We start from the raw sequence: 15751 nt of genomic DNA, 5'->3' as shown, positions 1-15751 counted from the left end.
ATCAGCAGTAAGCATCCCTATGCACTTTAAAGGGGGCTCATGAAGCGGGAGTCCAATCTCATGAAGAAACGTAACTTTTTATCTATTGCCTGAAAAGTGGCTAATTATTATGATTTCACTTGCATGTCATGCCACAAACTCCACGCCTAGATGTTGTTCATTGCACACTAAGTTCTTTTCTATGCTCTTTTTGTGTACAGTGTACTGTAATCCCATGTCACATGGGGGTGAGATGCATTAACACATCACCTGGGTTTCGCTGTGGCCCCTGTCCGGCTGGGTACATGGGTCAACAGGTGCAGGGGGTTGGAATCGCCTATGCATCTGCCAATAAACAGGTATCAGAGTTTTTGAAATGAGCATATTTAACTCATTCTAATTGCAGGAAATGAATTGATGAAATGTTGGCAATTAAATGGAAACTTTTTATGCAGGTCTGCACAGACATTAACGAGTGTGCCAATTCAAATGGAGGCTGCGTGGAGAACTCCAACTGCATCAACACACCGGTGAGTGAAGCATTATAATCTCAATCTCACTCTGGTGGCGTAAAGCCTAAAAACTAGTTCACTGTAAAAAATGTTCTCTCATATTTGTCAAATTGTTGCCATGTAGTATTATTTCCCTGTTTTACATAGTTATGTACTACATTGTACTAGTTCAAATGTTAATTTAATTATGCATTATAAAAGGTCAAATTTTGGTTCCAACATCAGACTGATGTGCATGCAAGGTCAAAAAACACTTTCGTTGTCTTATAATATGCATTTATTTTTACCTAATTATGCAAATGACTCCCACATGATTCATTTAGTGATTTATTTGTTCCCAAACCCCTCCTTAGTGTGATGCTAATCTGTGCTGATTGGTCCGATGACCTAGTCTGTTGCGATTGGTCGACTGCATTCAGCATGAGACAGAGAGAAACGCCCACCACGGCTTATCAACATTGTCAGAGTGCAGAGCGTATGTGTGAGCCCAATGCAGGAGTGCATTAAAGCAATGCAGTTATCTTTTGACCGGTAAATCGGATCATAATATTACATTGATATCACGAAAACTCACAAAAAAACGCTTTGATAGTAGAGCACAGCAAAAAAGAATTCATGAGAGAATTCCCAAAAAATGAAATAAAAAACTTTGAAAACGCTCTTCAGCAGATTGATTGGTCAAATCTACTGGGTAGGCAAGATATTAATAGTAGTGATATGTTTCTTAAAATTATTAATAAAATAATAACTTCTTTCACTAGAAAAGTTAAAAGTAAAACTAGACAAAAAATGACACTACCCTGGCTTAATCATGCCCTGTGGCAACAAATGAAAGAGCATGACCTTGCGTTAAAAGGGGCACTTGAATCAGGACTTCGCAATGATAGGCACATTTTTACATCTCTAAGAAATAAAGTGGTAAAAAATATGAGGAAGGCTAGGGCGGAGTTTTTTATAAGAATAATAGATAATGCTAGAGGTAATGGGAAGATGATTTGGAAAAATATTATCACACTGTCTGGAAGGAAAACTGACCATAGACTAAGTGAATTAAGACTAAAAATAAATGGAAATCTCATTCATGATCAGGAAAGACTTGCAAATATTTTTAATGATTATTTTATTAATTCTGTTGCGGAACTAGCTAAAAACTTTTCATCTCAATGTACGATACGCAGTCCAATAAATTATAATAAACCAATTTTTTGAATAGATGATGTATCTGAATCTGAGGTTTTAAACATTATAGACTCATTTAGAGCTTAAAAAGCAAAAGATGCTAATGGATTAGATTCTGTGTTTTTAAAAACATACAAGGATATACTAGCTGGCCCTATCACTCATCTAATAAATCTTTCAAGTACACAAGGTATATTCCCAGATGCTTGGAAATTAGCCATAGTGACACCGATTTATAAAGTTAAATAAAAATAATTTACAACCCAAAAAAAAAATTAATTACAACCCAAAAGACCATGGTAAGTATGATTTTTGAATTCAAGTACACAAGGCATGTGTATGTCATTGTCATCATATGTCATTATCCAGCCTGATCTCACAAGAGTTTAGTGGCTAATTTGTACAAATTCAGTCGTACCAAATTGTACGATTTTAAAAAGGAGGCATGCCACCTTACCCCACCGTCATTGGGGGATGAGCAAATCGTACGAAAATGTACAAATTAGATCGTACGAATTCATAAGAATTAGCCACTAAATCAAAAAGTTACGAATTGCTGTGAGATTGTGTTGCATTATCAGGGCCAGATGGAATCTGCAGACATTTCTTGCTATTTCTGCGCAGAACTTTGTTAAAAATCTGCGGATTTATGCGGAATGATTTTGGGAGTATCATAACTAAAACTTTAATATATGAAATAAAAAGTAATACCTTTTTGACTTGTATTTAATGTTTACAATGCAAATCCAATTAGATCCACTTTATTTGGTAAACAAAGCAAGTCTTCTAAGACTGAAATGCCCTTACAAACTGTATTGTAAATAAATTATATGAACATGTTCATATTAGTCAATAATTATACTAAAATTTATTTAAAAACTGAATAAATATAAATTTACACACATTTACACAAGTAAATAAACAGAAATAATGATGGGATAAAAATCTGCGGAAAATCTGCAGAATTCTGTGCACGCAGATTCCATGTGGGCCTAGTCATTATACAGTTTTGTCTCCTTATAAACTACATAAACAAGTACACACAAACAAATGCTGGTATTGGTGGTTTACAAGGATTCTCCATAGACGTAATGTAATCTAAATATAAAAAACGTCTTATTATATGGCCTAATCCTAACCCATTACTTTTACTTTTAAAAGTGTATTTTATTTAAAGTACATTTAAATTATATATTTGAAATACAGTTTAAATATATTTTTAGTTCAGATTAAGTGTATTTTAACCCAGCTGCAGTGCATTTTTAAACCAATTAAAGTATAGCATAGAATTTATTATTCAGATTAGAGCAATTCATTTTAAAACTAGTTGAAGTATTGTTTAAGCTCAGTGAAAGTATATTTTAAGCCCAGTAGAAAGATATTTTAAGCTTCACATTAATGTGTTATCACTGTACTTACTATACATTTGCAGAGAACTACAAGTCCTACTTTATTTTAAAAATAATTAAAATACATCATTCAGAAGAATGTATTTTAACATTTTTAAAATATGATGTAAAAGTACAATACAAACACAAATAACTGGATTGCTTTTGAACGCTTAAACTTCAATTTTCCACCTTTTCAATTGAAAATTAACATTATATAACAGTGTAAAGTAAAATATTTTGAATACAGCCTAAAGCACATGCTCATTTGCAGTATTTAAAATATGTTTAATTATGTCTAAAACAATTAAAAATAGCATGCATATACTTTAAACACACTCAAACTGGCACCGTTTCACAATGTTCTTTTAAGTACACATGAAACATACTTTAAGAAAGAATAAAATTAGTGTGTTCTCTGTAAATGCATTAAAATGCATAAATATTATGCTTGAGTTCTAGAATATTTTTTAAAAATTGCAATTATGCATATTTTTTTACCAATGTACTTGTAGTATACTTTATAATAAATACATTAAAATGCAAACCAACACACTTAGAATACATGTTAAGTAAGTATGTTATTTGTGCTAATAGTGCTTTAAACATACTATCTACATTTCAAGAACATTTGTAATATAGTTAAGAGCACTTCTTTTTCACCTGGGCACACATGTTGATATTGGTGGTTTATGAGGACTCTGTAGGCGTAATGTAATTTATTATGTAAAAAAACGAAGAAAAAATACTTTTATTATATGACCTTAACCTAACCCTACCCCTAAACCCAACCTTTATAGGAAATTGTCCTCATGAATCACCTCAATAAAGTACAAAAGTCAATGTCATTATCCAATTTCGTCTCCTCGTAAAGCACATAAACAAGTACACACACAGAGACACACATGTTGGTATTGGTGGTTTATGAGGATTTTTTATAGGCGTAATGTAAATTATATTGAAAAAACCTATATATTATATACCCTTACCCTAACCATAACCCTAAACCCAACCCTCATATGGAAATCTGTGGCAAATTGTTAATGTCATGAGTACACAAGAACATGTCCTCATAAACCACCTCAATACAGTACAACAGTCATTGTCATTATGTCATTATACAATTTCCTTATAAACAAGTACACACATACCCACACACGTGGGTATTGGTGGATTATGAGGACTCTATAGGGGTAATGTATTTTATACAGTAAAACTTGCATACTACTGTGTATTCACTACCTGACAAAAGTTTTGTCGCCTATGCAAGTTTTAGGAACAACAAATAATAACTTGACTTCTAGTTGATCATTTGGTATCAGAAGTGGCTTATATGAAAGGCAAAGGCCTCTAGATTACGCTTATGTTATTAAATTATATTATAATCATGTCATGATTTTTAATTATTTAATTAGGACAGTAAGGTCAGACTTTGATCAGACAAAAGTCTTGATACTTAACAGAAATAATGTACAGTATTGAATATAAAGTCATGCTGCAGTGGAAAAAGAATTAATATTGTGTATGACTCCCATGAGCTTGGGGGACTGCATCCATACATCTCTGCAATGACTCAAATAACTGATTAATAAAGTCATCTGGAATGGCAAAGAAAGTGTTCTTGCAGGACTCCCAGAGTTCATCAAGATTCTTTGGATTCATCTTCAATCCTTCCTCCTTCATCTTGCCCCAGACATGCTCAATAATGTTCATGTCTGGTGTCTGGGCTGGCCAATCCTGGAGCACCTTGACCTTCTTTGCTTTCAGGGACTTTGATGTGGAGGCTGAAGTATGAGGAGCGCTATCCTGCTGAAGAATTTGCCCTCCCCTGTGGTTTGTAATGTAATGGGCAGTACAAATGTCTTGATACCTCAGGCTGTTGATGTTGCTATCCACTCTGCAGATCTCTCACATGTCCCCATACTTAATGTAACCCCAAACCATGATTTTTCCTTCACCAAACTTGACTGATTTCTATGAGAATCTTGGGTCCATGTGGGTTCCATTAGGTCTTCTGCAGTATTTGTGATGATTGGATCAACAGATGATTCATTGGAAAAATCTACCTTCTGCCACTTTTCCAAATGATCAACTAGAAGTCAAGTTACTATTTGTTGCTCTTACAACTGGTCGATGACAAGACTTTTGTCAGGTAGTGTAAGGCCTTACCCCAGTCTTCACAGGAAATATGACAATATATATATATACAAAGACTCTGTTAAGTATGTTTTTGAAGCATTTTGAATTACAAGGACATCATGAATGTCCTCATAAACCCCCACAATGGAGTAAAACCCTAAGTCATTATACAAAATACTTCGTAAACCCCCAAAAGCACAATCACTGATCTACTATTTTTAAAGAATTGGATTCATATAATGCTCTTTGTTAATGTGAATTGTTGTGTGTTGCAGGGTTCTTTTCGCTGTGGCCGCTGTAATGCTGGTTTTGTTGGGGATCAAGTTAAAGGGTGCAAAGCTGAGCGGACATGTGGTAATGGCCAGCCCAATCCTTGCCATGCCAGTGCAGAATGCATTGTTCACCGTGATGGACAGATTGAGTGTGCAGTAGGTCAATGAGCAGGTTTCACAGATGCAATGAAAACACACTGATTAACAGATGCGTCTAAACGATATCATCTGTTTTAGTGTGGCGTTGGATGGGCTGGGAATGGATACTTATGTGGAACTGACACTGATATTGATGGCTTCCCTGATGAAAAATTGGAATGTGTGGAAAGAAACTGTGCAAAGGTAAACACAAAAAAGAAAGACAAATCTAAAATATATAGAATTAGCCATTAATCAAAAGAAAACCTATAAACTATAAAGACGTTTTGTTTAGGACAACTGCCTCACTGTTCCAAACTCTGGCCAAGAGGATGCAGACAAAGATAACATTGGTGATGCATGCGATGATGATGCAGATGGAGATGGGATCCTCAACATAGAGGTCAGAGGTCACCCTCAGATCTATCTATCTATCTATCTATCTATCTATCTATCTATCTATCTATCTATCTATCTATCTATCTATCTATCTATCTATCTATCTATCTATCTATCTATCTGTCTGTCTGTCTGTCTGTCTGTCTGTCTGTCTGTCTGTCTGTCTGTCTGTCTGTCTGTCTGTCTGTCTATTGTTCTAGCTATCGTTTTATCTATCTTATACGAATTAGCCACTATATACTATATCAAAGTTATATATAATATAATATTTCCCAGTGATGGGTTTGTAGCGGGAAGGGCATTCGCTGTGTAAAAACATGTGCTGGATAAGTTGGCGGTTCATCCCGCTGTGGCGACCTCGGATTCATAAAGGGACTAAGCCAAAAAGAAAATGAATAATATAATATAATATAATATAATATAATATAATATAATATAATATAATATAATATAATATAATATAATATAATATAATATAATATAACAGAGGGTGTCACAGTGGCACAGTGGATAGCATGATCGCCTCACAACAAGAAGGTTGCAGATTCAAGCCCAAATAGGCGAATTGAATAAACTAAAGTAGTGGCTGCAGTGTATGAGTGTGAATGCAAGAGTGTATGGGTGTTTCCCAGTGTTGGGTTGCAGCTGGGATGGCATCCACAGCGTAAAACATATGCTGTATAAGTTGGCGGTTCATTCTGCTGTGGCGACCCATGATGAATAAAGGGACTAAGCCGAAAAGAAAATGAATGAATGAATGAATGAATGAATGAATAAAATAACAGTATGGGCGGCATGGTGGCTCAGTGGTTAGCATTGTCGCCTCACAGGCGTTTCTGTGTCGAGTTTGTGCATGTTCTTCCGGTGTTAGTGTGGGTTTTCTCCGGGTGATCCGGTTTTCCCCACAGTCCAAAGACATGCGGTATAACTGAATTGGGTAAGCTAAATTGTCCATAGTGTTTGTGTTTATGTCCTGATCCTCCAGGTTGGGGATTGAGCATTGGGCTAACAAGTCACCTCATGAAAACTAGATGTTACGAAACACCTATATAGTGAGGCTAAATTGGCCAAAGTGTGTGAGTGTGTGTTTGTGTGAATGCTAGAGTGTATGGGAGTTTCCCAGTACTGGGTTGCAGCTGGAAGGGCATAAAACATATGCTGAAATAGTTGGCAGTTCATTCTGCTGTGGTGACCCCTGATAAATAAGGGACTATGGGTGCTTTCACACATGCCTTATTTAGTTCGGTTGAATCGCACTAGAGTTTGTTTTCCCTCTTGGTGCGGTTCATTTGTTCTCGAGTGCGATTGTTACATTCACACCTGCCTAGGTGCGCACCAAAGCGAACCAAAAAAGCATACAGAGACCTCCTTGAGCAGGTGGTCTTGGTACGCTTTCAAACGAACCCTGTTCGTTGGTGGTGAGAACATGATCAGAACTAAAACAGACCCAACCGTAAAAAGTACTACGCCTTTTTGGACTAATCCAGCTGCTGTAGGCTGATGTGCTGTGCATTACGGAATGTGAAGGAAAATATTTGTTGACAGTGCTTTACCAACAGTTTTAATGTTTTACACTAATATATAACGAAAAGTTTTATATCTATAAATGTAAATAAATGTAAACTGCTTTTAGCATATTCAAACAAGAATTGTTAGCCTAAAGAGTGATGTTTAAACTCCTAAAATGTGTGCTTATTGCTTTGTGTTTAATAGACCTATTCATTTTTATGTTTATATTACTCTCGTTTCCCCTTATTTCTCTCATACTATATTTAATTTATAATTCTCTTGTTTAAAAATTAACTATGGTTTGTAGAGACTGTATTCTGTTTTGTTTGTACTGTAAATCTTTTGTTGTTATAAAAAAAAAAAAAAAGATGATGCACCATGTGATTGGTCATCATGACCACCGCAACTTTGATCCCCGAAGGCTGTCCGGTTTGACGGCTTTGTTTTCAACTCCACACCCGCCTCGCTCGGCTAATCTCGTTGATCACTGTTTGCAGCTGTGCTTCATGTCGAACGCACCCTATCAGTGTGGTGTGCGTTCAATGTATCATTTGTTACCCTTGGTCCGGACCAAATCAACTGAACTACAGATGTGAAAGCACCTGTTAGGGAAGCATACGGACAAGTTAGGTGAGTATATAATGAAAGATGTTTATTACAGCAGTGGAGCACACAAGGATAACAATGGGGATGTGAATGTAGTATGGTTGAGCTGATATTCCTTCTTCGGAGTAGGATGGATGACAGACACTGAGGGGAAGACAGACTGACGACACACTCAATAACGACAGGACACCGGGAACACTGGACAGACTGGAACGAAACAGAGATCAGGTAAGTTCGAGAGATTAGATCAATGTGATAGTGACTACCAGGAGGTACTCGCTATGAGTCCGCTTCGTGGGAACGAGACCGGACACTGACTGAAGTGAGGTGTGTACTTAAATAGTGAATAGGAGTGATTGGGTGCAGCTGTGCGTGGTTAATACTCAGGTGATGGTGATCAATGCGTGATGCTGGTGGAAGAGCCTGGCCAATCCGTGACATTACCCCCCTCCCCAGGGCCCGCTCCTGAGGGCCTAGACCGCCGACGCCGTGGTGGTCTACCTTGTCCACGAGGTGCTGGGAACTCGGGGTGATTGGAGTGGAACTCCTCCATAAGTGCGGGATCTAATATATCGGATCTGAGGACCCAAGACCTCTCTTCTGGACCATATCCCTCCCAGTCTACGAGGTATTCCAGATGACCACCACGACGTCGGGACCGTAGAATGTCCTTGACCTTATATATGGACCCTTCTTCTGACATCAGTGGAAGACGGGGTTCCTCTTCATGGCCAGGCTCTGTGGAGGGAATCAGAGGGTCGTGAAAGGGTTTGAGGAGTGACACGTGGAATGTGGGGTGGATTCTGTATTGTGGTGGTAGCTGTAACTTATAGGTGACTGGGTTGACCTGGTCCAGGATGGTGAAGGGACCAACAAATCTGGGACTAAGTTTTCGGGAGGGCAGTCGCAAGCGGATGTCTCTGGTGGAGAGCCAAACTTTCTGCCCCGGAGCATAGATAGGTCCAGGAATCCTCTTCTTGTCTGACACCTCCTTGGCTCGGCGAACTGCCCTCTGGAGATGGTGATGAGCATCGTCCCAGACCCTCTCGCTCTCCCGGAACCAGTAATCCACTGCGGGGACATCAGAAGGTTCGCCATCCCAGGGAAAGAGTGGAGGTTGGAAGCCCAGAATACACTGGAATGGCGTAAGTCCGGTGGTAGGTTGCCGCAGGGAATTCTGGGCGTATTCCGCCCAGCCCAGAAACTGGCTCCAGGAGTTCTGATGACCGTGACAGAAGGTCCTGAGGAACCGCCCCACTTCTTGAATCTTCCTCTCAGTCTGGCCGTTGGTCTGTGGGTGATAGCCAGACGAGAGGCTGACGGTCACACCTAGGAGTCTAAAAAAGGCTTTCCATAGTCTGGAGATGAATTGGGGTCCTCGGTCCGAGACTATGTCTTCAGGTAGCCCAAAACATCGAAAGACATGGTTAAATAGGTTTTCAGCGGTTTCTAGGGCTGTGGGTAGACCCTTCAGAGGAATCAGACGACAGAATTTGGAGAATTGATCTACAATGACTAAAATGCAAGTATTACATTCAGACGATGGGAGGTAAGTGAAATGAGCACTTCTCAGCCTTGAGGTACAATTTATGGTTCCGTAGGGTTTGTAGGACCTCCGCAACGTGGTGGCGATGTTCGGCCTCACTCCGGGAGTAAATCAGGATATCATCAATATAGACAATGACGGAGACATGGAGGAACTCCCGGAGGACTTCGTGTATGAAGTTCTGGAATACGGAGGGGGCGTTGACCAGACCATAGGGCATGACCAAGTATTCGTAGTGCCCAGTAGGGATCACAAACGCCGTCTTCCATTCGTCCCCCTCGCGTATTCGTACCAGATTGTAGGCGCTGCGGAGGTCCAACTTGGTGAACATCCTGGCGGATCGGAGTTGTTTCAGGGCCGCAGGGACGAGATGAAGTGGATATCTGAATTTGATGGTGCCTTGGTTCAGGACTCAATAATCAATACATGGCCGCAGCCCTCCATCCTTCTTGGCCACGAAGAAGAAGCTTGAGGCCGCGGGTGACGTGGACTGGCGAATATACCCCTGACTCAGAGCCTCCTGAATGTACTCCTCCATGGCCTTAGTTTCCGGAAGGGACAAAGAGTAGATCCTACCTCTGGGCATAGGAGCATCAGGAAGCAGGTCGATGGCGCAGTCCCATGGCCGATGTGGAGGTAGCTGGGAAGCTCTCTTGGGGCAAAATACGTCCTCGTATGAGGAGTAGATCTTCGGGATCTGGATGGATCGTTTCTTGACTGGACTTTCGACAGACGTGACGTAGACAGTTAGGGGTCTCTGAATCTGCAAGGGTAGGTCGGGAAAACAGCTGGAGACGCATTCGTTACCCCATCTTTTAATCTCTCCTGTGCCCCAAGAGAGGATGGGATCATGCTTCACCAGCCACGGGCGCCCTAGGATGATGTCCATTGATGCTCCCTCCAGAACCAGAAATTGAATCTCTTCTTTATGAAGTAAACCCACTTGGAGAGTGACGGGTTCACTTTTACGATGGATACGTGCCTGGGAATGGATATCGTTGGTGATAGGCTGAATCTGGTAGACGTGCGTCGAGGCCTCGGTGTGGAGCTGGAGGTGGCGACAGAGGGCGTGCGAGATGAAATTTCCGGCTGACCCGGAGTCGATGAGGGCCGTGCATGAAATAGAGACAGAATGGGCAGTTAACTGAACATTGGTGGTGAGAGGGTGCATTTTTTCAATGGGAGAACTGAACACACTCACCAAGGAACGTACTGGACGAATGGGACAGTCCAGCCTGACATGTCCTTCGGCACCACAGTACATACACAGACCCCGGGTCAGCCTCCTCTGTCGCTCAGTGATCGTGAGTCTACCAGATTCGATGATTATAGGTTCTGGTTCTGAAGGGACGACTGGCTCTGGCGGACGAAGGAGTGCTTGAGACACTGAGGGTAGGTCATGCTGGTAGATCTTCAGACGATCGGAACATCGAAGTGATTGTTGGATGAATTTTTCCAACCCCATGGTATCGTCGAGGGTTGCCAGCTGTAACCTCAGGTTGGGCTCCAATCCGAGCCGGTAAGTTGTTAGGAGAGATCGCTCATTCCATCCACTAGCAGCAGCCAGAGTACGAAACCGGAGCGCATAGTCCTGGGTGGACATGGCTCCCTGCTTAAGATGATATAATTGTTCTCCGGCTGCTACTTCTCCATCTGCACGACCAAAGACCTCCTTGAAATATGTGGTAAAGTTATGAATGGAATTGGTTACCGGCCCAGATTGCTGCCAGATGGTCTCAGCCCACCGGAGAGCCGACCCAGAGAGAAGGGAGATGATGAATGCAATTTTGGACCGATCTGTGGGGTATAAATCTGGTTGCATTGTGAATATCAGAGAACATTGTAATAGGAAGCCATTGCACTCCTCCGCCCCGCCAGAGTAGGGCGCTGGTCGAGCCATGGGACTGGATGAGTGGGTGGACGGTGAAGAAGTGCTCGGTGCTGGTGGTGCTTCGGGAAGTGGAGTAGCTGACAGTAGAACTCTCTTCAGTGAGTCCACCAACTCCTGAATGGGATCGGGAGTGCTCATGCTGTATTGAAGTTTGGGTCCGGTCTTCTGTTAGGGAAGCAGACGGACAAGTTAGGTGAGTATGTAATGAAAGATGTTTATTACAGCAGCGGAGCACACAAGGATAACAATGGGGATGTGAATGTAGTATGGTTGAGCTGATATTCCTTCTTCGGAGTAGGATGGATGACAGACACTGAGGGAGACCGAATGCACACACCAGAGAGCTTGCGGGGAAGACAGACTGACGACACACTCAATAACGACAGGACACCGGGAACACTGGACAGACTGGAACGAAACAGAGATCAGGTAAGTTCAAGAGATTAGATCAATGTGATAGTGACTACCAGGAGGTACTCGCTATGAGTCCGCTTCGTGGGAACGAGACCGGACACTGACTGAAGTGAGGTGTGTGCTTAAATAGTGAATAGGAGTGATTGGGTGCAGCTGTGCGTGGTTAATACTCAGGTGACGGTGATCGTTGCGTCATGCTGGTGGAAGAGCCTGGCCAATCCGTGACAGCACCCTAAGCCAAAGGAAAATAAATGAGTGAATAACAATATAATATAATTCTATAAAAATAAAACATGGAAGGAAAGCCTTATACTTTGACCAATCTTACCTTTACATATACATATTTTACTATGCTAAATTATTATGTTCAGTCCACTTTCATTTGTTTAGTTAACATAATCAATTTGTGTTTGAACAATGTAAATGAATAATGTGGAACACATATGGTTTAACACAAATCCTTCATGTTGTCCCAACACAAATCGATTGTTAACTTAATTGTGTTTGCAAATATAAGTGGATTGAACATAAAACAATAAAATTGTCCCCCCAAAAAACTCAAGAATTGTGTTGATTCAGCTCAGTTTAAATAAATAGTTATAACAACCAGCTAAAATATATTTTTCAATGCAGATAAGCAGCTTACTATGCTTTTACTATTACTATGTTTACTATGCTTATCTCCAATGACCAGTTCTTTTTATGACCACTCTGCTGTTCACTTCTCTGACAGGACAACTGTGTGCTCGTCCCTAACGTCAATCAGAAGAACACTGATCAGGATGATTATGGAGATGCTTGTGATAATTGCCGCCTGGTGAAAAACAATGACCAGAAGGACACAGATGCTGATGGTCAGGGTGACGAATGTGATGACGACATTGATGGAGACGGTAAAAATTTGTATATGTTAATCGTTGGGATATTAGATCTTAGTCTCCATGTTTTAGAATTTATTTTGACATGGATGAAAACGAGGGACAGAAGTGAGGTTTTGTAAGTATAATGTGTTCAATGAATTGTATGTACTTCATCAGTTGTTGATGTAACAACTGACAAATTACAGCGCATGCCTTTGCAAAGACAGTGAGGACCAGATTAAGTAATAGTTTGTGGATGAACTTATTGAGGTGACATGGTGGCTCAGTGGTTAGCACTCACAGCAAGAAGGTAACTGGTTCGAGTCCTGGCTGCATCAGTTGGCATGTCCATGTGGAGCATGCATGTTCTACCCCTATTTGCGTGGGTTTCCTTCGGGTGCTCCGGTTTCCCCCACAGTCTAAAGACATGCGCTGTAGGTGAATTGAATAAACTGAATTGGCCATAGTGTGTTTGTGAATGAGTGTGTATGGGGGTTTCCCAGTACTGAGTTGCGACTGAAAGAGCATCCGCTGTGTAAAACATAAGCTGGAATAGTTGGTGGTTCATTCCGCTTTGGTGACCCCTGATAAATAAGGGACTAAGCCGAAAAGAAAATAAATAAATTAATGATCTTATATTATACATTTGTTAAAGTTTTTTATTAGAAACATAAATAAAAAGAAGACAATTTGAATGAATTAAGCTTAATAGTGAGTAGTCAATTCACTTGTATTTGCGCCATTATTTAATGACCAAAAAATCATCTCTTAAATGGATAGGTCACCAAAATTACAATTCTGCCCTCATTTACTCATCCCCCACTCTACATTTCTTTCTTCTGCTGAACATAAAGAAAGATGTGTGGAAAGATTCCTACTATGGATGTCGATAACTGTTTTTTTTTATCCAGATTATCTTATTTTGTGTTCAACTGAAAAAAAAAAATTCTTAAAAGTTTAGAATTACTTGAGTGTGAGAAAAAGGTATGTACATTTTAATTTTGGGGTGAACTATCCCTTGGACACAGGTTATTTGTGGCTGATTTGCACTAAAATATGCAGTATAGTATGCTGGAGTTTAGTAAATCTTGCTCTTCATTTTTTCCACACATCTTCATTTTAATATAACTGTCCAGTTCTTATCAAGTTACTCACTGTCCCTCAATAAACTCCCCACTGCAAGGGTTTTAGGGCAAGTACGATGGATACAACTCGAGCCACTGCTGAACTTCTATTGCGTTCACATACAAAATATTCGTCCACAAACTAGACAGCCTAAGTACTGGCGTTACACTAGTCTGTCAAACTTCGACATCCTTCCTCGTTTAATCAACAGTTGATAGTAGCTAGATAGGTTATAAACTGGCAAGCGTACCAGCCCCAAACAATAACTAACTGAGGAAAACGAAACTTGTGTCTTAATTTATACACAGACACAACCTATCGGCTAGAAACGGTAATACACATCTCCATAATAAGAATCAGAATTATGACACATATGAAAATACAACATAAATGTGCTTGCATTTAAACTAACTTGGAAAATATACATACTTAAATTTATTCTTCAAATACTCTGAAGCATGATAACATCTTTCATTAATAATATACATATTATTACTGATACATGATATAATATGCATAACAATACTGACACATACTGGAAAGTCTATGAACTATGGCATGTAATCTGTGAATACCTGCATTTGTCCATCTGATAAGTTGTGTTTTGATGTCCAGGGATCAAAAACGATAATGACAACTGCAAAAAGGTGCCAAACCGTGACCAGAAGGATCGAGATGGTGATAATGTTGGTGATGCCTGTGACAGCTGTCCCTACATCCGCAACCCTGATCAGGTCTACATTCCCTATGTTCGAATGTGTTCTTGGGTTTGGTCATGCAAACTCTGGTACCCAAACATCTGAATAGTATCTGGATGCTGCCTTGAAGATGCAAGCTGAGATTGCATATCTCAGAGATTCAGGGTGCTTTCACACCTGCATTATTTAGTTTGATTGAATCACACTAGAGGTCGTTTTCCCTCTTGGTGCGCTTTGTTTGGGCTGGTGTGAATGTAGCAGTCGCACTCAAGAGCGCACCAAAAGCGGACCAAAAAAGCGTACCGAGACGTCCTTGAAGAGGTGGTCTCGGTACGCTTTCAAAAGAACCCTGGAGCAGTTCGTTTGTGGTGAGAACATGATCTCAACTAATACAGACCCAACCGCAAAAAGTACTGCGCCTTTTGGAATAATCCAGCTGCCCTTGTCCGATGCGCTGTGCATTATGGAATGTAGAGGAAAAACATTTGTTGACAGCGCTTTACCAAGAGTTTTAAAAAGAACGAGAGAGAAGGCAAAACTACCTGATGGATCTTTGGTAATAGTTCCGGAAGATCACCATGTCGCAGTTTAGCTAAATTAATTCACACCTCCTCCTAACGCCTTTGCCGTTTGCAATGCATTATATTTATTGTTTTCCAGCCACAGCTGTGCTTCATTCTCGAAATGTATAGTTTGTCTAAAGTGACGTATCCGAACTATATAGTATACTACGACCAGGGATACAATCAGACGGTGCAGCGACATTTTGTGTCTGCCGGTTTGTTGACTTGCGGGAGTTTCATTGGCATTTTCCTGCATGTTAATTCTGACCAATCAAAAAGCAGTTTAGGAAATACGTTCAGTAACATCTGGCCAATGAGTGATGTGGATTTTATCACATGACTGCATTTTGGTTCTTTTCAAGTGGTTTGGACTAAAGCAATCAGTGTGTTATGAAAAGGCCCCAAAACGGCAGAAAATGCTATAATGTATCATTTGTTGCCCTTTGTCCGGATCGTAGACTGTAAAAGATATGGACGTAGTTTCTGTGACTTAACTTCACTCACCTGGGAAATGGAGGCCACGTGAATGGTTT

General features: G+C 40.3%; 1 protein-coding gene across 2 annotated transcripts in view; it reads left to right on the top strand.

Moving 5' to 3' along the window:
• The window catches only part of comp (cartilage oligomeric matrix protein), a 46787-nt gene that overhangs the window by 9175 nt on the left and 21861 nt on the right, over nt 1-15751 (top strand). For both annotated transcript variants that reach the window (XM_056468378.1, XM_056468377.1), the window contains exons 5-11: nt 201-338; nt 435-509; nt 5473-5625; nt 5707-5811; nt 5903-6010; nt 12706-12865; nt 14573-14691. In XM_056468378.1, the coding sequence (XP_056324353.1) occupies nt 201-338; nt 435-509; nt 5473-5625; nt 5707-5811; nt 5903-6010; nt 12706-12865; nt 14573-14691 (858 nt within the window). The remainder of the gene's footprint in view (nt 1-200; nt 339-434; nt 510-5472; nt 5626-5706; nt 5812-5902; nt 6011-12705; nt 12866-14572; nt 14692-15751) is intronic.

The sequence above is a fragment of the Danio aesculapii genome, chromosome 11 (genome assembly GCF_903798145.1).
Source record: "Danio aesculapii chromosome 11, fDanAes4.1, whole genome shotgun sequence".
NCBI lineage: Eukaryota > Metazoa > Chordata > Actinopteri > Cypriniformes > Danionidae > Danio > Danio aesculapii.
Note: the sequence above shows the minus strand (reverse complement) of the source record. Positions and strands in the feature narration are given on the sequence as shown.